The sequence below is a fragment of the Scyliorhinus torazame genome, chromosome 1 (genome assembly GCF_047496885.1).
Source record: "Scyliorhinus torazame isolate Kashiwa2021f chromosome 1, sScyTor2.1, whole genome shotgun sequence".
Taxonomy (NCBI): Eukaryota; Metazoa; Chordata; class Chondrichthyes; order Carcharhiniformes; family Scyliorhinidae; genus Scyliorhinus; species Scyliorhinus torazame.
This window is the reverse complement of record NC_092707.1, coordinates 80,303,008-80,324,569: the sequence shown is the minus strand read 5'-3', so window position 1 is coordinate 80,324,569 and position 21,562 is coordinate 80,303,008. Positions and strand designations below refer to the sequence as shown.

The window sequence follows — 21,562 nt, the reverse complement described above, 5'->3', positions numbered from 1 at the left end:
GTGGAAGCTCTGGAAAAGGTGCAAAGAAGATTTACCAGGATGTTGCCTGGAATGGAGAGTAGGTCTTGCGAGGAAAGGTTGAGGGTGCTAGGCCTTTTCTCATTAGAGCGGAGAAGGATGAGGGGCGACTTGATAGAGGTTTATAAGATGATCAGGGGAATAGATAGAGTAGACAGTAAGAGACTTTTTCCCCAGGTGGAACACACCATTACAAGGGGACATAAATTTAAGGTGAAAGGTGGAAGATATAGGAGGGATATCAGAGGTAGGTTCTTTACCCAGAGAGTAGTGGGGGCATGGAATGCACTGCCTGTGGAAGTAGTTGAGTCGGAAACATTAGGGACCTTCAAGCAGCTGTTGGATAGGTACATGGATTATGGGAAAATGATATAGTGTAGATTTATTTGTTCTGAAGGGCAGCACGGTAGCATTGTGGATAGCACAATTGCTTCACAGATCCATGGTCCCAGGTTCGATTCCGGCTTGGGTCATTTTCTGTGCGGAGTCTGCACGTCCTCCCCGTGTCTGCGTGGGTTTCCTCCGGGTGCTCCGGTTTCCTCCCACAGTCCAAAGATGTGCGGGTTAGGTGAATTGGCCAATGATAAATTGCCCTTAATGTCCAAATTGCCCTTGGTGTTGGGTGGAGGTGTTGAGTTTGGGTAGGGTGCTCTTTCCAAGAGCTGGTGCGGACTCGAGGGGCCGAATGGCCTCCTTCTGCACTGTAAATTCAATGATAATCTATGATTAATCTAGGACAAAGGTTCGGCGCAACGTCGTGGGCCGAAGGGCCTGTTCTGTGCTGTATTTTCTATGTTCTATGTTTACAGTTCGTGCAGCCAAGGGAATTATTAGCCATGTCCTCATAAATGATCTTGGAGCAATGTAATAATATGGCTGTATATTGGCCAACTAGATTAGAATATATTGAGCTTTGGGATCTTAATAATTTGAGGTTAGCATATTAGTTGTTGTATAACCAGGAAAATGAGAGAATTTGAGCTGGAATGATATCCCCAAAATATATATGCTATGAAGAAGAATATTTTCAAACAAGGTCCTGTTTCTCTGAAGGAATTTTGAATATTAAGAAGAGAGGGAAAGCAGGCCAAAAGGCCAACCAGACATGATTTAGATCATTTTGTTCTTGTTTAACACAATGATTGAGGGTCTCACATAGACAGAAAATGCTGGAAATACTCAGCACTTCTGGCAGCATGCTTTGAGAAAGAGCCAGAGTTTTAGGTAGGATTTTGATGACCAGAGCAGGTAGTTCAAATTGGGAGATTTCCAAACTCTCTGGACCCACCTTGATAAAGCGAGCCCTAATACACAATCTTTGCTTGGCGGAGACAGTGCTCGGGTACGAGATGGAGTTGGGACCACCGACTCCAGAAGCAGAGCATCAGTGGCTATGGGGGAAGGTTAGTGTCCAAGTGGGTGGTTAGAAGGTGCGTCCTTGTTCTCTGGGACTGTAGGAGAGATTCTCTCGTCTCGTGGCGACGTATTTCCTGGCAGCGGGAGGAGGCTCACCGTTGGACCTTGGTGAGATCTTCTGCTCCCGCGGCTGACAATCGGATTTCTCATTGAATCCACCCCATGCCAGCGGGGAACCCACGGTGGGGGTGCAACATTGGCGGGACTGGAAAATCCCGCCGGTGTGAACAGCCAGAAGATCTTGCCCTGTGGCCGGGAATCTCTATTCTGGAGCCTGTACTCCTGCCCATGGAGAATCGGAACTGGTCCAAGCTGGCCATAGTAGAGGAGCCCAGGTGTGGGCATCTGACATACTATTCCATTAAAGGTGCTGAATAAATATAAGTTGTTGGTGGCCAGGGAAATCTGTTTGCTGCTCCATGGGCATGAACCACGCAGGGTTCGACAGAAGATGGGCGAGCCACTCTGTCAGATTATAGCCCAAGCAGTGAAGACAAAAATTTATACTAACGTTTCTTGGTCTCAACCTCAAAAGGGAACACCTCTCTTTGCTAATTTAGTCCCAGTTAGTGTTGAAAGAGGAGGCCTTGTGGCGCAGTTATAGCAGTCCCTACCTCTAAACCAGAAGCTCCAAGTTCGAGTTCGACTGCAGGGCTTGATGGCCACAGAAGGTATGTTCCTAATAGGTTGATTATCAGCTTGTATCCTTCTGATATGGCAGGTGGTAAGAGTGGGAGAGTTTCCTGGTCAGCCGTGCTTGATGCAGAGTGGTGCCTCTCAAGCTATAGCCTCTGGTGAGAGGCTGATGACCTGTTCTAGACAAAAACTAACCATTTTTATTTTGCTATCAGACCGCATACACTAGGATTTAGATTGAGACTGGTCAAACCCACGTAGAACGTATATGAATTCAGCTGAACAGAATATGCACACTGAATCTAATTCACCAAGCCTTTTCTCGGCTCTGTAATTATTTGAGCATTGTGTTAATAGATGGAACTAGGCAATGTCTTCACACACATATTTACCCTCAATCACAGCAGGATCTGCTGTATGTTGCGACCCCCTTGTAGAGGCTCGAAATATGCAAGCAATAATGACATTTTTACATGCAGATCATTCGTAACTCCTCGGAACAGATGTTCCCAATGAGAATTTTAATGGGATTTTTGTCTGTGTCTCCTCCATGCACCTCCGGCAACTAATCATAATATCATATTACAGCTGCAGGATTAGCTAATAAAAGCAGAAAGATCACAGATTGGAATGCCCTTTAATATTCTATGTGATTCATTAAAATCTTATATCTTATCATCTTTTGTGTCTCTAATGAGGGTCCAAATGTGCACAGCGCTGTGCGACAAAGGTTTTTTTTGTTAAACAGCACCTTTCTATTTAATTGGTTCTTGACGTAGCCACGACTTGAAGGCCGAGCCATTCATTTAGATTTTTACCGTCTGGTTGCATTTTATATTCAAAGCATTGTCAAATTAAAATTCTGTCCTCTCCAATAGGCTATCAAAGCCAGACTTGAATAGGATGCCAAATTTAACCAACATCTTTCTCTTCAATGTATTCTATCTTTGCAGGTTCAGTGTGAATGGTATCTATAATTAATTTATCCTCCTGAGTTTTCCTTAGGTCAATATTGAAAATTGCAGAATATTAAAGGTTCATTAACTACTGTAACATTTTCTGAATTTACTTTCCTGCTCATTTCCATTTTTTGGACATTTATCTACAATTGTTTGCAGTAATCTGTTTGCAGTCATACGAGCTAAATAAATGAGTTAGACACAATCGGCATTCGCTAGATTGATCTTAATTTGCCAAAAAAATGACTCACAATTACAATCAGAACATTGCGTTCATAAGTGTGAGTTTGAGATGCATACCCCAATTACTCGTAGTATTTGAATATCCTACTTAATAATAAGACTTTTGTGAAATTGATTAGACCTTTTTATAAGGGGTAGCACGGTAGCATTGTGGATAGCACAATTGCTTCACAGCTCCAGGGTCCCAGGTTCGATTCCGGCTTGGGTCACTGTCTGTGCGGAGTCTGCACATCCTCCCCGTGTGTGCGTGGGTTTCCTCCGGGTGCTCCGGTTTCCTCCCACAGTCCAAAGATGTGCAGGTTAGGTGGATTGGCCTTGCTAAAATTGCCCTTAGTGTCCAAAATTGCCCTTAGTGTTGGGTGGGGTTACTGTGTTATGGGGATAGGGTGGAGGTGTTGACCTTGGGTAGGGTGCTCTTTCCAAAAGCCGGTGCAGACTCGATGGGCTGAATGGCCTCCTTCTGCACTGTAAATTCTATGATAATCTATGATAAATTTGCTCAGATTAGGTGTGAATATTGTAAGGAGCCTACTTATTGCACAAAGTAGAAATAAAATATGAATTTTGTGTCACTTAGGATATTATCTAAATCAAACTTATTTAGGCTATTCCCAATTTTTAGCCTTCCTCACTTGAAGACATTGGATGCGATCTAATTTTAAAGAATAGGGTCCATTCTGGGCAGGAAGAGTAGGGTCGTTCCTGGCACTTGTAGCGCTGGAAGCGACCCCGCTATCTAACGGCACTCTATTTTCTTTTAGTCCCCAGCAGGGATTGCACCCCCCCCCCCCCCCCCCCCACCCCCCGAGGTTGCACTCCGCGTCATTCCCTGTGCTGAGGAGCTCAACCCCCCCCGACATGACCCCTGGATCCCCCTCAATGCCCTAACTCACCGTTAAGGGATTCTCGCGTGCCTCGCATCTCACCTCACATGGGCAGAGCACCCTCGAGCCCGGTGCCCAGTGCGGGAAAAATGGCAGGCAAGCACCTTGGCACTGCCAACAAGGCACCCATTTGTGGGGGCTAGTCCAGAACGGCGCCCGCCTGTGATCTCCACAGCGAGGCCGATAGATGTTGTGTGGCACGGCTAAGAGGGTTCTGAAACTCACTTAGATGTGCGAGACTGGGTCCCACCCATTGGGGGCAGGATCCAGATCGTGATGTCTCGTAAGATCTGGTTATGGCTTTATGGCCGTCGTGAATTCCGGGAGATGCCTCTCTTGGGATCCACCGGCCGCATCTCTTCCCAGTTCCGGCGGGACGTGGCAGTAGATCGCGTCCATTGACTCACACTAAGCTGCCTATGAGTGCTGCTGTTCACCCTTTCTCTTGGACAGTGTGTATCAATAGGTTATTTCACTGTCGCCAAGATCAGAGCCAAATATGATTTGTTTTTACAGTTCTGATTATCGGCCTGCCTGCAAAACTGGCCTTTCAATCTCCATGACATCCAATCAACCTTGAAGGAAATGGATTGCAATTTCAGAACACTTGAAGTGACTCCCCCACTGGCTCAGCAAATTTATTTAGTAAGCAGTCCAGCTATATAGACAATCAAAGTCCCAGGTTCAACCTTCAGGTTATGCTGAGCTAACTAATCTTAAATCAAGGAGTGTTTGTGGTGCTCGGATTGGGTTGAGCACCCTGTGGTTTAGAGGAAGAAATTATGTGGGAATACTCCTTTCCTTCATTTCCCCTGCTGGAATTGTATCCATTTGAATGTTGTATGAGAATCAACTACCCCCAGTGACACTCACTATCCGAGGGCAAACAGTGAGGAACTTAATTTATATCAGCAGAAAATAATTATCGGTGAAATTCTGGGATTAAAATCTGACAAATCTCCGGTCCTGGTAGTCTGAATCCTGAAGTTCCAAAAGAGGGAACAGCAGAGATAGTGAATGGGCTGCTTATGATTATTTCAGAATTCCTTAGATTGTGTAATGTTCCCAGCTTTTTGGAAATTAGAAAATGTGATACTGATATTCAAGAAAGGAGGGAGAGAGAAAATAGGAAAATGTAGGCCAGTTAACCTGACATCAGTCATCTGGAAAATAAGACCATAAGACATAGGAGCAGAATTAGGCCACTCGGCCCATCGAGTCTGCTCCACCATACAATCATGGCTGATATTTTTCTCATCCCCATTCTCCTGCCGTCTCCCCATAACCCCTGATCCCCTTATTAATCAAAAACCTATCTATCTCTGTCTTAAAGACACAGAGTGACTTGGCCTCCACAGCCTCTGTGGCAAAGTATTTCACAGTTACACCACCCTCTGGCTGAAGAAATTCCTCCTCATCTCAGTTTTAAAGGATCGTCCCTTTAGTCTGAGATTGTGTCCTCTGCTTCTAGTTTTTCCTACAAGTGGAAACATCCTCTCCACTTCCACCCTATCCACACCTCGCAGTATCCTGTAAGTTTCAAAAGATCCCCTCTCATTCTTCGAAACTCCAACGAGTACAGACCCCGAGTTCTCAACCATTCATCAGACGACCAGCTCTTCATTCCATGAATCATTCTTGTGAACCTCCTCTGGACCTTTTCCAAGCCCAGCACATCCTTCCTTAGATACGGGGCCCACAACTGCTCACAATACTCCAAATAGGGTCTGATCAGCCTTATACAGCCTCAGAAGTACATCACTGGTCTTGTATTCTAGCCCTCTCAACATGAATGCTAACATTGCATTTGCCTTCCTAACTGCCGACTGAACCTGCACGTTAACCTTAAGAGAATCGTGAACAAGGACTCCCAAGTCCCTTTGTGCTTCTAAGCATTTCCCCATTTAGAAAATAGTCAGTGCCTCCATTTCTCCTTCCAAAGTGCATTACTTCACACTTTTCCACATTGTATTCCATCTGCCAATTCTTTGCCCACTCTCCTAGCCTGTCCAAGTCTTTCTGCAGCCCCTCTTCTTCCTCAATATTACCTGTCCCTCTACAGATCTTTGTATAATCTGCAAACTTAGCAACAGTGCCTTCAATTCCTTCTTCCAGATCATTAATGTACATTGTGAAAAGTTATAGTCCCACCACAGACACTTGAGACACACCACTAGTCACCGGCTGCCATTCTGAAAAGACACCTTTATCCCCACTCTCTGCCTTCTGCCAGTCAGCCAATTCTCTATCCATGCTGGAATCTATTATTAAGGAAATCTTAGTAATACAGTTAGAAAACCACAGTAGGATTTGACAAAGTCACCACGGTTTTACGAAGGGAAATCGTGTTTCACAAATTTATAAGAGTGCGTTGAGGCGATAACTAGTAGGGTCAATAAAGGGGAACCAGGAGATGTAGTATACTTAGATTTACAAAAGGCATTCACTCGGGTGCCACATAAAAGGTTTATGCTGAAGATAAGGGCTTGTGGAGCTGGGGTAATATATTGGCATGAATGGGGGCTTGGTTAACTGAGATAAGGGATAGACAGTGCATATTCAAGTTGGCAGGTTGTAACTACTGGAATGCCGTAAAGATCAGAACTGGGGCATCAGCCATTTATAATCCATATTCATGGCTTTGACAAACAGACTGGGAATAAAGTATCTAAGTGTTCTCGTGCTACAGTTAGTTGGGAGTGTAAGCTGTGAGGGGGAAACAAAAAGGGTGCAAAAAGATATATAGAGGTTAAGTGAGTCGGCAACAAGTTGCAGACAATAGGGGGAGGTATGAGGTTATTCACTTTGGGCGTAAAAATGGGGAATAAATAGGGCGGCACGGTGGCGCAGTGGTTAGAACTGCTGCCTCACGGCACCGAGGTCCCAGGTTCGATCCCGGCTCTGGGTCATTGCCCGGGTGGAGTTTTCACATTCTCCCCATGTTTGCGTGGGTTTCGCCCCCACAACCCAAAGATGTGCAAGCTAGGTGGATTGGCCATGCTAAATTGGCCCTTAATTGGAAAAAAAATGAATTGGGTACTCCAAATTTAATAAAAAAGAATGGGAAAAATAAGCATGGAACTTGTATATATTGATGTTCAGGGAGACGCATACAAGGAACACAGAATGTTAATATGCAAGAATGGCAAACAATTAGGAAGGCAAATGTCCTGTTGGCCATTATTGCAAGGGAATTGGAGTACAAGAATAAGGAAGTCTTGCTACAGTTATACTGGGCTTTGATGAAGCCACAACTGGAATACTGTGTGCAGTTTTCATAGAATCATAGAATCCTTTCAGTGCAGGAGGAGGCCATTTGGCCCATCAAGTCTGCACCAACCCTCTGAAAGAGCACCCTACCTCGGCCCAATCCTGTGGTGTTGGGTGCTCTGGTGCACAGATGAGCCAACACAGTTGTATGTGGTACAACTCTATTTTATTTTAACTCTTATAATACAGTTCGTTCTGGATACTCTGCACGTGCTGTCTCCCTGAGTGTGTTTGGTAACAGATCTGTCCTGGTCCTCCTCTGCAGCTAACACTGACCACCGGGGGTCGTGTCTGTGCTTTTATATCTTTCTGTCATTGGTTGTGGTGTTGTGTGTTCTGATTTGTCTGTTGGTGTGTCTATCATGATGTGTGTGTTTGAATATCATGACATCCCCCCTTTTTACAAAGATATGTGCCTACGTGGTTATAAATATAATTGTGTCGTGAGTGCATCTAAGAGTGTGTGTGTGTGTTGTGTCCAGCATGTGTATATGACGTAACTATTTACATGGGGCGATGTCGGGTGCGTCACACTAACAAGGTTGTACCATAACAAAACTTGGATGCGAGAGAAAAAAAAACTTGAACATTGGTCTGGTCAGACGATATCTGGAACAATAAACAACAACAGGTTATAATACAGAAGTGTTTGACTTTTTGAACGTATGAACAGCGTTATAAGTCCAGTCTAATGGGTGACCGCCTCAAGAATGGGCTGGTCCTCAAGCCGGTTCAGCTGTGGAGATTTGGGGTCACACTGGTTCACCTTGGACTGTTGGAGGTGATGCTGTTGCCGAAGTCTCTACTTTACCATTTGTTGTACTTCGTGCAGTGCTTGGTTTTTTCATTCGTGCAAATATAACATTCAACATCTTTGTTAGTGGTGCCTTGGCTGTGGTTTGGTTCTGGTGGCGATGGAAGGGGCATGATCCGTGGCATCTCCACAAAGTCATCCTTGGGAACCAGTGGAGGATCCGGCGTGTGCGTACGGTTCAGTTGCGAGCGTGGAAGGCGGCGCAAAGCTCGCTGATTGCGCCTACGCACCAATCCATCCGCCCTGCATGCCAGGAACAAGGTGGAGTCTTTTTCTTTTTATGTTTGTGGTGGACGGCATCTTGTAGCCGATGGGTCGTTGCCATCGAAGTAGCACCATCACTAATATCATGCAAGGCGATGACTGTGCCAGATGTGGAAGTTGGCCGAGACCGTGCACGCTGGTTCCGGCCACCTGCTGTGCCGGAAGGGCGACTCCGCAGAGAAACGTCGAAGCATGTCGCCTTGGAGAGAGAATTGTTGCTCGCATCAACGTCTGGCGATGGCGCAAATTGGTGTGTCCATCTTGGACCGCCGGTGCTGGTTGCCACTGCCGACCCAGTGGGACTGCCACACGATCCATTCCCTGTCGCCGTGGCATCCGCCGTCACCCTGACCGTGCCATCACCGAGGCCGCGACACCGCCCGTCCGGAGCAAGGTCTGGCGTGCGCAAATCAGAGTCGGCGCTTGGCTGCTCCCCATCTGGAGTCCGGTCTGCCTTCCGTCGATGCCCCCCGTCCGGAGTCCCAACAGGTTCACTGGAGGCAGCCGAGATTCCCTGAAGCTGCACTTCTGGAGTCGGAACATGCAGGAATGCACCAACCAGTGGAGAGGGTCGAGCCATCGAGGGTGGAAGCGGTGCGCCGCCACCGCAGTCGTCAGTGGTCCCACCGTGATCGTCGAGTGCCTCGGTACGCACTAGGCGAGGTCTGTCACCTTGCACCTTTTGCATGGGAAGTGGGATGCTGTCGTCACTCGTCTCACATCCCGTGGATAGATCCTCATTAGCAGCTTGCTATTCACTAGGGTTGGGTAAATTGTCAGAGTTTTCATCTGGTGGTGCACACCATGTCGGTGGACTGTCATTGTCTTGCCGTTGTCCTTCATTTGGGCTTTTCTTCTTTGGAATTTTAAATCTTCCCCCAGACATTGCAGAACCTTGTTTATTACCCCCAAATTCTCCCATATGTATGGTCTCGAATATAGGATCCAATGTTTCTATCGACATTGTACTATTTTCCAAAGAACATTCCGTTTCACTTTTCTTCTCAGGTACCTCATATGTATCTTTGTCTAATGTACATGCCTTCATGGTCTCTGGGTCTGATTTTGCTGGGACTGGCATGGTCACAGTCTCTCTTTTACTGTTCTCAATTGCCCACATTATACTCCCCATACATAACTGCTTAATCACTGGGGTTAGTGTGGTACAATGGATAATCGGGTCGACCTTATCTGCATCTTCACCATTAGTGGAAAGCACACTTGGTTCACTTGAAACTGCTGTGGGTTTTAAATTCGTTATCTGGCTACTCGATGTCGGTGTCCTCAGGATTCTTGCTCCAATGTTCTGCTCAATAATCAGTGGAGTGTGTATAGGTTCAATGCAATTAATGTTCCCCTCAAGGTTTGAAGAGTCATTACTGACTAACTGCTGGTCTCCGAAGTTGGGATTTTGCGGCGTTGTGTTGAAGGGAGACATTTGTCCCTGCTGTAGATATGATTCAGGTTGTGTTATTTCCATTACCTGAGGATCAATGTCTTGTCCATTTTTTCGATCCGTACTAAAACACTGGCAATTCTCAGTCTGCTCCTTGCAAGTTAAACATTCAATTAATTTCGTGAGCAAATCCTCAGCATCCTTCTGTGGCCGTGCAGCATTATTAATCTCTGTTCGGCTATAATGATCCTGAAGGTCAGCGCATAAACCTTTTTTCTTCGGGCTTGGACGAGGCGATTCCTTTGGCTTGTCTTCAGTTGGGCTTGAACAATCTTCAGCGCTGTGCCCTTCATTGTAGCATGAGAGACCGTCATGGTCATGCTGCTGTGTAGTGGAGCATGGTAGGCTGTTATAGCCTTCTTGCTGTTCACGTGAGCATGGCAGACTTGCATCGTCTGCCGCTGGTTGGTCAGGAGAGGTTGCTAGACCCTCATGGTCTTGTTCCTGCAAGGTCTGCACATTGGAGTCTTGCGTTGCTTCTATCGTGGGGGCTGTCCACGAGCTCTCTGTGGAGGCTTGTGACACTGGAGTCACTTCTTGTTCGTGCAAGGACTGCGCTCTGGAGTCTTGCGTTGCTTCTATCGTGGAGGCTGTCCACGAGCTCTCTGTGGAGGCTTGTGACACTGGAGTCACTTCTTGTCCGTGCAAGGACTGCGCTCTGGAGTCTTGCATTTCTGCAATTGTGGAGTCTGTCCACGAGCTTGCTGTGGAAGCTTGTGACACTGGAGTCACTTCTGGTTCATGCGAGGACTGCACTCTGGAGTCTTGCATGTCTTCTTTCATAGAGTCGGGAACGTTGAGCGGGACGTGGACCACGCTCTGTGTGGCAGCAGGGCGCTCTCCGTGTGCTTGCACCGCTCCCTGTCTGTTAATGTCAGGCTGCAGCATCATCCGGTACTGATAAGTTGGAACGTCATATCTGCTGGATTGAAGATCCTCAAATCCGAAAAATGAATCCGCATCTGCGTCGGATTCAATGTGGGGGCCGCCAATGTGCAACACGAAAGGTTCGTCCGAGTCATAGTCGTATAGGACCACGGAGCTATCATTGGGCTCGCGAGGTCCGGAAACACTGTAAAGATCGTCATCGAAGTATTCGAGGTCGGAATCAGTGTCTCTGTACACTGAGGTATGCTGGCAGGTATCGATCCACTCCTGTACCATGTGGTGTTGGGTGCTCTGGTGCACAGATGAGCCAACACAGTTGTATGTGGTACAACTCTATTTTATTTTAACTCTTATAATACAGTTCGTTCTGGATACTCTGCACGTGCTGTCTCCCTGAGTATGTTTGGTAACAGATCTGTCCTGGTCCTCCTCTGCAGCTAACACTGACCACCGGGGGTCGTGTCTGTGCTTTTATATCTTTCTGTCATTGGTTGTGGTGTTGTGTGTTCTGATTTGTCTGTTGGTGTGTCTATCATGATGTGTGTGTTTGAATATCATGACAAATCCCATATCCTATCCCCCCAACCCCACCTAGTGGCAATTTACCAGGCCAATCCTCATAACCTGTTTAGCTCAGGGCTAAATCGCTGGCTTTGAAAGCAGACCAAGGCAGGCCAGCAGCACGGTTCAATTCCCGTAACAGCCTCCCTGAACAGGTGCCGGAATGTGGCGACTAGGGGCTTTTCACAGTAATTTCATTTGAAGGCTACTTGTGACAATAAGCGATTTTCATTTCATTTCATCTTTGGACTGTGGGAGGAAACCGGAGCACCCGGGAGAAAAGCCACAAAGACACGGGAAGAATGTGCAAAGTCCACACTGACAGTCACCCGAGGTCAGAATCGAATCTGGGTCCCTGGCACTGTAAGGCAGCAGTGCTAACCATTGTGCTGCTTTTTGTTCTCCATAGCACAATGAAAATTCGGCAGATTGGTTACTGGGGTGACAGGGTTATCTGATGACGAGAGGCATTTAAACCAGGCATTTATCCCCTGGAGTTTAGAATAATGAGAGGGGAATGAAGAGGCTTCATGTAGTAGACGAGGGGAGATTGTTTCCCCTGGCTGGGGAATTTAGAACAGGGGCACAGTTCCAGACTAAAGGGGTGATCATTCAGGACTGAGATGAGGGGAAATCTCTTCACCCAGAGAATTCTAAGCCTTTGGAATTCTCTGTCCAAGAGGGTTTTGGATGCTCCACTGCTGTGTATATTTAAGGCTCAGATAGATCACTGGTCTTTCATAGAATCAAGGGAAATGGTGAGGAGGCAGGAAAGTGGATTTCAGGCAGAAGATCAGTCACAATTTCACTAGATGATGGAGCAGGCTAGAGGAGTCGAAAGGTCTCCTATTTCTTATGTTCTTATTTTCTCACATGAATAATTTCCACTTGCCAAGGTCACAGTCTATAACTTCAAGAGAGCAGAGTAAAAAAAAATTGGAAAGTAAAATGAAACCCGATGATACGACTGAGGAAGCGTTGTGAAAAAGTGAAGTAATAAACTTAAAAATCGGGGAACAAAAATGAAAGGACGTAAACATGTTGAAAAGGAAATAAGAGAACAATGAAACTGACTGAAAAAGTGAAGAATAGTCGGCTGTAATTGGAAAGAAAAGCGATTGAAGGAAACAGAAGATCGAGCAAGCTGAATAATTTTTGGTAAAAGTAGGTTACTGCAGATGCTGGAATCTGAAACAAAACAGGAAATGCTGGACAATCTCAGCAGAGAGAAGGGAGCTAACGTTTCGAACTCCCTTCTCTCTCCACAGATTCTGTCAAACTTGCTGAGATTGAATAATATTTGGTGCTTGTTTTCATTGTTAATCTGATTGTTGATCATCACACATAAGATTATGGATTTGTTACATCAGTAAAAGATAATGACTGATCCACAGTCTAGAATTTGCAATGATTTTGTTGTACCCGAATCTTGGGTGATGGTCTTCCTGGCGCTAGTGACTAAGTGGAGGAGTCTGGTGTATATTATTAATGTTAATGATTAAGGAGGAAACATTAATATTCGACACAATTAAGGTAAGTCTTACCTGCGCAGTCTGTGGTGGCTTTGCTGCTTATTCTCTCTGACCTTGCTGCATCCATTCATACTCGAGGCCATTGTACCTGTGCTCGGTGGCTCAATTCTCTTTTCATTGTTCCTGTATGACTGGTAGACTGATGTCCCACTGTGATAAAAACAGAAGAAGTGGAGAACGTCACTAAAGCTTCATGAACGCAAGCCCAATTCATTTATTGCTTGCCACAAAACGTGTGGGATCACCCACTTGGTTGGTCTCAGCAATCTTTCCTCACTGGGCAGCAATATGAATACATCTAATTTTCATCCCATTGGTCACTGCCCAGGTAAGGAAGGTGAAAATGATCTGTTTTGACTCTACTGTAATGTTTCATTGTAACTGTATGAAAACAAGGGTGACCAATTCTGATTGTTTCACTGGCATTTCAATTACGAGCCCCAGTTCTAAGCAATTGTTCAATACTGCTGTCATAACACTGGAGTCTGGGGCAGCACGGTGGCGCAGTGGGTTAGCCCTGCAGCCTCACGGCGCCGAGGTCCCAGGTTCGATCCCGGCTCTGGGTCACTGTCCGTGTGGAGTTTGCACACTCTCCCCATGTTTGTGTGGGATTTATCCCCACAACCCAAAGATGTGCAGGGTAGGTGGATTGGCCGTGCTAAATTGCCCCTTAATTGGAAAACATTAATTAGGTACTCTAAATTTATTTTTTTTAAAACTTGAGTCTGATATGGTACAGGAATAATCCACTGCATTTACTATTGCTTGGTGATGAATGACGTATATAAGTCTTTATCCGTTCCAAACAGTTCAGCAGAGGTGCTAAAAGCTGTTTGTCATCTCAGCAGTTTACGAGGTATTGCGCTAAAACATCGTTCACTCTAACAATGTGGAAGGGTCACAGTGAGGTGCCTATAGTCATGCTAGGATTGAAATCTATTAGAAATTGAAAGCTTGCCTATGAAACAAGACTGTAGAATGATGTGGATACAAAAGATTTAGAATAAAGACTGCGAAAAGAAATAGTGCAGAGCTTAAACCACAAGCGATTTTCAATGCCTTTTCACAGGTAGGTTTTCGCTTGATAAACTTGCTGCAACTATGTTACAGTTGGCGATGCTTTACTGACATGAATCAGAGTTCATATCCACCCCTTGCTGACAAAAAGAGCATGAAAAAGCCTCTGAAACCTTACTGTAAATTTTAGGAAGTGCAAGAACTCAATCCTTTTCCGGGATTTAAGTGATCAGTGATGTAGCTTTCTTGCATTCATTTTCTGAGCATCCACTTTTCTGTCTGTAAACAAACATTGAGGTCGGAACTATGGGCCGGCATTTTCTAACCTCGTCACAACTGGTTCTTCCCGTGATGAATGCAGCGAGGTAGTCAACTCTCTGGTGCCTTCAGTAGGACCAGAATATCCCACTGGTGGGAGGGCCTGAAAAATCCCACCCTATATGTGAGTCCTACAGTACTACTTAGTGTGCCTACACCTCAAGGTCTGCAGCGGTTCAAGAAGGCAATTCGCCACCACCTTCTGAAGGGCAACTAGAGATGGGCAGCATGGTAGCACAGTGGTTAGCACAGTTGTTTCACAGCTCCAGGGTCCCAGGTTCGATTTCTGGCTGGGTCACTGTCTGTGCGGAGTCTCCCCGTGTTTGCTTGGGTTTCCTCCGGGTGCTCTGGTTTCCTCCCACAGTCCAAAGATGTGCAGGTTAGATGAATTGGCTATGCTAAATTGCCCTTAGTGTCCAAAAACAAAAAGGTTACGTGGGGTTACGGGGATAGGGTGGTGTGGGGATAGGGTGGAGGTGTGGGCATAGGTAGGGTGCTCTTTCCAAGGGCCGGTGCACACTTGATGGGCCGAATGGCCTCCTTCTGCTCTATGATTCTATAACAAATACTGGCCTACCCAGTGACGCCCACATTTGGTCAACGAATAAAAAAAAAGAAATAAGGAATTTGGAAGCTGGGGACAATAGTTTTGTTTGAGCTTCACAATAGTGGGTAGGGCATTGTGGTGTGAAAATAAAAAAGGCTTGTTTTTACATCGCACTTTTCATGACCACAGGGCACCTCAAAGTGTTCTGTAGCCAATGAAGTACAGTCACTGTCGTAAGGTTGGAAAGGGAGCAGCCAATTTGTGCACAACAAACTAAAAGTAACATGATAATGATCAGATAATACGTTCATTTTATGTAATGCTGACTGTGGGATAAATATTGGTCAGGACACCAGGGAAGTCTCTGGCCATTACCTCTGATTCTCTTTCCACAGATGGTGCCCGACCTATTGAGAGCTTCCAGCACTTTTTGTTCTTATTGCAACATGAATCTTACATATTGGCTAAAACCATTATTTTTACACTTTGAGCACTACGTCGGTTATTGAAAAAAAATACAAACAATGCTGGGAAAGAATTTCAATTGGGGTCAGATGATCCTCCAATTGTGTTTCATCAAATCATCAGAAACCCCAGAAAGTGTACACAATCATATATATCTCCACGGTATCTGTCTGTTGGTGATCACTTACGGTGAAGAATCAAGGAGTTCTGAATGATTAGCAGGCTCTTGTAAATGATTGGGGAGTTACAGTGATGAAACGGTTAGATATGATTGCCAGGTGGGGAGTTAAGGTGAAAGATCAGTGAGTGACGATCAGAGAATTAGAGTGAATGATGAGGTTCTGGTGGACGATCGGGGCATTACAGTAGAGGATCAAGAAAAACACACAGAAATTCCAAACCAAAGTTTGTCCACAAAGGATTCTCATAATGTCTTTCTTACACCACTTGATAAGGAATCGGACTTTGAACGAAACAATCTTCTGTTGACCTTCACGTTTACTAATCTTCAGTCAGATGTAAGCATCATTAGCAGTGATTTGTGTTGCAGAGTTCTTTCATGTGAAAGCCATTTCTTTGACAACAGCTGTCACAGTTTGTGAAGAGGGAGTAAATTTCCATCCAAAATGTTCGAGCAGAGATTCACGTGAGTGGAGCAGTGAAGTGTGGTATTATCAGGTATTACAGTACCCAAGAGGCCAAAGACCATTGGTTAAACCTAGGAGTTTACCATTGGCTGTTGGTACGTAGCTCCGCCTTGATGGGCAGGGTATAAGAACCGGTGCCGTCCCAGCAGCCCTCACCTTCTGTACCGAAGCTGCTGGGAAACAGTTCTAGTCGATTAAAGCCTTCACTTATGTTACAACCTCATCTTTGAGTTTAATTGATCGTGCATCAATTTAATCGACTACACTTTATCTGAAAGAATGGATCTCCGAATCAAGCCGGAGTGTCTACAACTCAGCCCCCACGCGGAGAACTCGGCGGCGATATTTAAGCACTGGCTGGCGTGCTTTAAAGGCTACCTTGAGACGGCCGGAGGCACCCTCTCAGGAGAACAGAAACTGCATCTCCTGCACTCAAGAGTAAGCCCTGGAATCTTCACCCTCATCGAGGAGGCGGAGGACTATGATGCTGCGATTGAACTGTTAAAAGGACATTATATCCACCCTGTAAACCAGGTCTATGCATATCACCTGCTCGCAACTAGACGGCAAAGCCCGGGGAATCACTGGAGGTCTTCTACCATGCGCTACTAGTGCTGGGCAGAAACTGTGGCTGCCCGCAAGTTTCGGGCAGCGAGCACACGGAACGTCTAATCCGGGATGCCTTTGTAGCAGTTATGAGCTCCTCAGAGATCCGCCAAAGACTCTTCGAAAAGGACTACCTGGGACTGAGAGAGGCACGGGCCCTGGCAGGGTCCATGGATGTTGCCTCCAGAAACGCGCAGTCCTATGCGCCCGACCGCGCGGCGGCCCCCTGGGCTGCGTGGCATCCCGCAGCGGCAGCCCCACTGACCTTCCCCGTGTCCCCGCAGGCCTGCGCTGTAAGATGGCCTGCTAACTCCGTCAGGCCCTGCTGTTTCTTCTGCGGGCAGGCGAAGCATCCCCGCACGTGCTGCCCGGCCCGCACCTCCACCTGCAAAGGGTACGGCAAGAAGGGGTATTTTGTGGGGGTCTGCCAAGCACGAGCCATGGCCGTGGTCTCCAGCGACTCCGGACCGCCGCGGCAATCTTCCCCTCGGGCCCCAGGCAGCCAGCACTCACCACCACCCCCCTATCCTAGGGCCACGTCCGACTCACGGGCGTGGCCATCTTGCCCCTCGGACACCACGCTGGACAGATGGGCGCTGCCATTTTGTCCATCCCCGCTGCCATGTTGTCCATCCCCGACCACCATGTGCGATCCATGGGAGATGCCATCTTGGATGGGGCCCCAGGCCCCCAGCACGGCCGACTACACGCTGCACGATCACAACCCGCAACTGCTCCATCTGACCTCGGTGACGCTGGACCAAAATCCACCTTGGACACTCGCAACTGCAACGACGACGGTCTTCATCAACGGCCACGAGACGTTTTGCTTGATCGACTCTGGGAGCACGGAGAGCTTTATACACCCTGACACGGTAAGGCGCTGTTCACTTGTTACCCACCCTGTAAACCAAAGAATCTCCCTGGCCTCCGGGTCACACTCGATGGAGATAAAGGGGTCCTGCCTAGCAGACCTCACTGACCAAGGCAGGAAATTCAACAATTTCCGCCTTTATGTCCTGCCGCACCTCTGCGCGGCTACACTCCTGGGGTTGGACTTCCAATGTAACTTGCAAAGCCTGACCTTCAAATTCGGTGGCCCTAGACCTCCCCTTACTGTCTGCGGCCTCGCGACCCTTAAGGTCGACCCGCCTTCCCTGTTTGCGAACCTCACCCCGGATTGCAAACCCGTCGCCACCAGGAGCAGACGGTACAGTGCCCAGGACCGGACCTTCATCAGGTCAGAGGTCCAAAGGCTACTGAGGGAAGGGGTCATTGAAGCTAGCAACAGTCCCTGGAGAGCTCAAGTAGTGGTGGTGAAGACTGGGGAGAAACATAGGATGGTCATTGACTACAGTCAGACCATCAACAGGTTTACGCAGCTGGATGCGTACACTCTCCCCCGCATATCCGACCTGGTGAACAGGATCGCGCAATACAAGGTCTTCTCCACGGTGGATCTCAAGTCCGCTTACCATCAGCTACCCTTCTGCACTAGTGACCGCAAATACACTGCCTTCGAAGCAGATGGGCGGCTCTACCAATTTTTAAGGGTTCCCTTTGGTGTCACTAATGGGGTCTCGGTCTTCCAACGTGAGATGGACCGAATGGTTGACCGATACGGCTGACGCGCAACGTTCCCGTATCTGGATAATGTCACCATCTGCGGCCATGACCAGCAGGCCCACGACACCAACCTCCGGAAATTTCTCCAGACCGCGAAAATCCTTAACTTAACGTATAATAAGGATAAATGCATATTTAGCACCGACCGTCTAGCCGTCCTCGGCTACGTAGTGCGAAATGGAGTTATAGGCCCCGACCCTGAACGCAGGCGCCCCCTTATGGAGTTCCCCCTCCCTCACTGCCCCAAGGCCCTGAAGCGTTGCCTCGGGTTTTTCAGTTATTACGCACAGTGGGTCCCCAACTACGCAGACAAAGCCCGACCACTAATCCAATCCACAACCTTCCCCCTGTCGACGGAGGCCCGCCAGGCCTTCTGCCACATGAAAGCAGACATTGCAAAGGCCACGATGCGCGCCATCGACAAGTCCCTCCCCTTCCAGGTCGAGAGCGATGCGTCTGACGTAGCTCTGGCCGCCACCCTCAACCAAGCGGGCAGACCTGTAGCCTTCTTCTCCCGTACCCTCCATGCTTCAGAAATTCGCCATTCCTCGGTCAAAAAAGAGGTGCAAGCCATAGTAGAAGCTGTGTGACATTGGCGGCATTACCTGGCCGGCAGGGGATTCTCTCTCCTCACTGACCAACGGTCGGTGGCATTCATGTTCGATAATGCACAGCGGGGCAAGATAAAGAATGACAAGATTTTACGGTGGAGGATAGAACTCTCCACCTACAACTACAAGATCTTGTACCGTCCTGGGAAGCTAAACGAGCCTTCCGATGCCCTGTCCCGCGGCACGTGTGCCACCGCACAAGTGGACCGCCTCCCAGCCCTCCACGAGGACCTCTGCCACCCGCGGGTCACTCGTTTTTTCCACTTCATTAAGACCCGCAACCTGCCCTACTCCATCGAGGCGGTCAGGACCGTCACCAGGGACTGCCAAATCTGTGCGGAGTGCAAACCGCACTTCTACCGGCCAGAGAGGGCGCACCTGATCAAGGCTTCCCGTCCCTTTGAACGCCTCAGCATGGACTTCAAAGGCCTCCTCCCCTCCACCGACCGCAACACGTATTTCCTGAATGTGATTGACGAGTACTCCCGGTTCCCATTCGCCATCCCCTGCCCCGACATGACCGCACACTTGGCTAAATCGCTGGCTTTGAAAGCAGACCAAGGCAGGCCAGCAGCACGGTTCAATTCCCGTAACAGTCTCCCCGAACAGGCGCCGGAATGTGGCGACTAGGGGCTTTTCACAGTAACTTCATTGAAGCCTACTTGTGACAATAAGCGATTTTCATTTCATTTCATTTCAAACACCGTCATCAAGGCCCTCCAGGGTATCTTTACACTGGTCGGGTTCCCCGCGTACATACACAGTGATAGGGTGTCCTCCTTTATGAGCGACGAACGGCGTCAATTCCTGCTCAGCAAGGGCATCGCCTCAAGCAGGACGACTAGTTACAACCCCAGGGGAAACGGGCAGGTAGAGAGGGAGAACGGAACGGTCTGGAAGACCGTTCTACTGGCCCTACGGTCCAGGAATCTCCCAGTCTCCCGCTTGCAGGAAGTCCTCCCGGTGGCCCTCCACACCATCTGGTCGCTGCTCTGTACAACTACCAATCAGACACCTCATGAACGTCTCCTTGTCTTCCCCAGGAAGTCCTCCTCCGGGACCTCGCTCCCAACCTGGCTAGCGACACCCGGACCCATCCTGCTTCGGAAACACGTGTAGGCGCGCAAGTCGGACCCGTTGGTCGGGAGGGTCCACCTGCTGTACGCTAATGCCCAGTATGCCTACGTGGCGTTCCCTGACGGCCGGCAAGATACAGTCTCCCTCTGGGACCTGGCGCCCGCCGGAACCCCACGCGCACCCGAACCATTACCGCCACCCCCTTCCTCCCCCCCCCCCCCCCCCCACACAGCACCTCACTGGAGGGTCAGTCCTCCTGCCACTCCTACCTAGGCCACCCCACCCACCGACGCCCCCTACAGGCGCCCCCCTCTCGGCCCAACTGTTGGCCCCACCAGCGCCGTCTTGGGGTGACGAAGCTGCCATGGAGACCGCCGCCACGCTCCCGGAGTTGCAGACCTCCAGAACCCCACCAGAATCACCACCAAAGTCCAGATGATCCAGAAGGACGACCAGGCCACCTGACCGACTGATTGTTTCACTGTAACTATAACCGTAAATGTACACCGAATGTATATATCTTCCACGCTTGTAAAATATTCTCGACAACTCTGTAAAGAGGTATCACGGTACCTCCATATCTGATCATACCATGTCGATGCAATTGTAACCACTGGCCACCACCCCCGCTGGACTCTTTTTTTAACAGGGGGTGAATGTGGTATTATCAGGTATTACAGTACCCAAGAGGCCGAAAACCATTGGTTAAACCTAGGAGTTTACCATTGGCTGTTGGTACGTAGTGGCTCCTTGATGGGCGGGGTATAAGAACCGGTGCCATCCCAGCAACCCTCACTTTCTGTACCGAAGCTGCGGGGAACAGTTCTAGTCGATTAAAGCCTTCAGTTATGTTACAACCTCGTCTTTGAGTTTAATTGATCGTGCATCATGAAGTATGTATAATGACCTTAGTATTTGAATGCCTAGATGTGTATCTTCCTGCAACCATTTTTCTTCAATGCTTCAGCAATCAACAAGATCACTTTTGTGTATTCTACAATCTATCAGTCTGCAGGCATTAACTTTCAAAACGAGTGCCTTTGGTAGTTGAGAGTAATTGAAACCCTGCAAGTTTGTCTATTGGTTAAAACTGGAGTTAACATATATATATTTGCCTTTGTCTGTCAAAGGACCAATAATTTGACTAGTTTGGCTATCAGGGAGTTCCGCTTATTTGAATTTGGTACGGCAATATTACTGCCATTTTGGCTCCAGCTATTTGGGAACCTGTGTAAAATAACTCACACAGTTCACCAGTTGTCACAAGGGAGACAGTGGTGTAGTGGTAATGTCACTGGATTCATAATCCATAGGCCCAGGCTATTGCTCTGAGGGCATCGGTTCAGATCCCACCATTTTAAATTTAATTAATAATCGCCTCTGGGTGCTCCAGTTTCATCCCACAGTCCAAAGATGTGCAGGTTAGATGGATCGGTCACAATCAACGTGCGGGGTTTATGGGGGATAGGGTGGGGGAGAGGGCTAGGCAGAGTGCTCTTTTGGAAGGCCAATGCAGACCCAATGGGCCGAATGACCTCCTTCTGCACTGTAGGAATTGACCACTACTTTCCTCTCTCCTTTTGGAAATTGCAGGGCTTCTGTTCAATATTTTAGCTGCCAATCAGTGCTTTTTTTTTACCAATAGACAAGTCCAAGGAAAGAGACATTAACTGAGCAGGACAGGGGCGAGGAATTACTTGGAGTTCA

General features: G+C 47.8%; 1 protein-coding gene across 4 annotated transcripts in view; it reads right to left on the bottom strand.

Annotated features, from left to right (window-relative positions):
* The window catches only part of srrm4 (serine/arginine repetitive matrix 4), a 668,971-nt gene that overhangs the window by 139,466 nt on the left and 507,943 nt on the right, over window positions 1–21,562 (bottom strand). For 2 of the 4 annotated variants that reach the window (XM_072497014.1, XM_072497020.1), the window contains exon 2: window positions 12,954–13,091. In XM_072497014.1, the coding sequence (XP_072353115.1) occupies window positions 12,954–13,091 (138 nt within the window). Of the gene's footprint in view, window positions 1–12,953; window positions 13,092–21,562 lie in introns of those variants that run through there. The other 2 variants (XM_072497038.1, XM_072497030.1) reach the window with 1 other exon arrangement.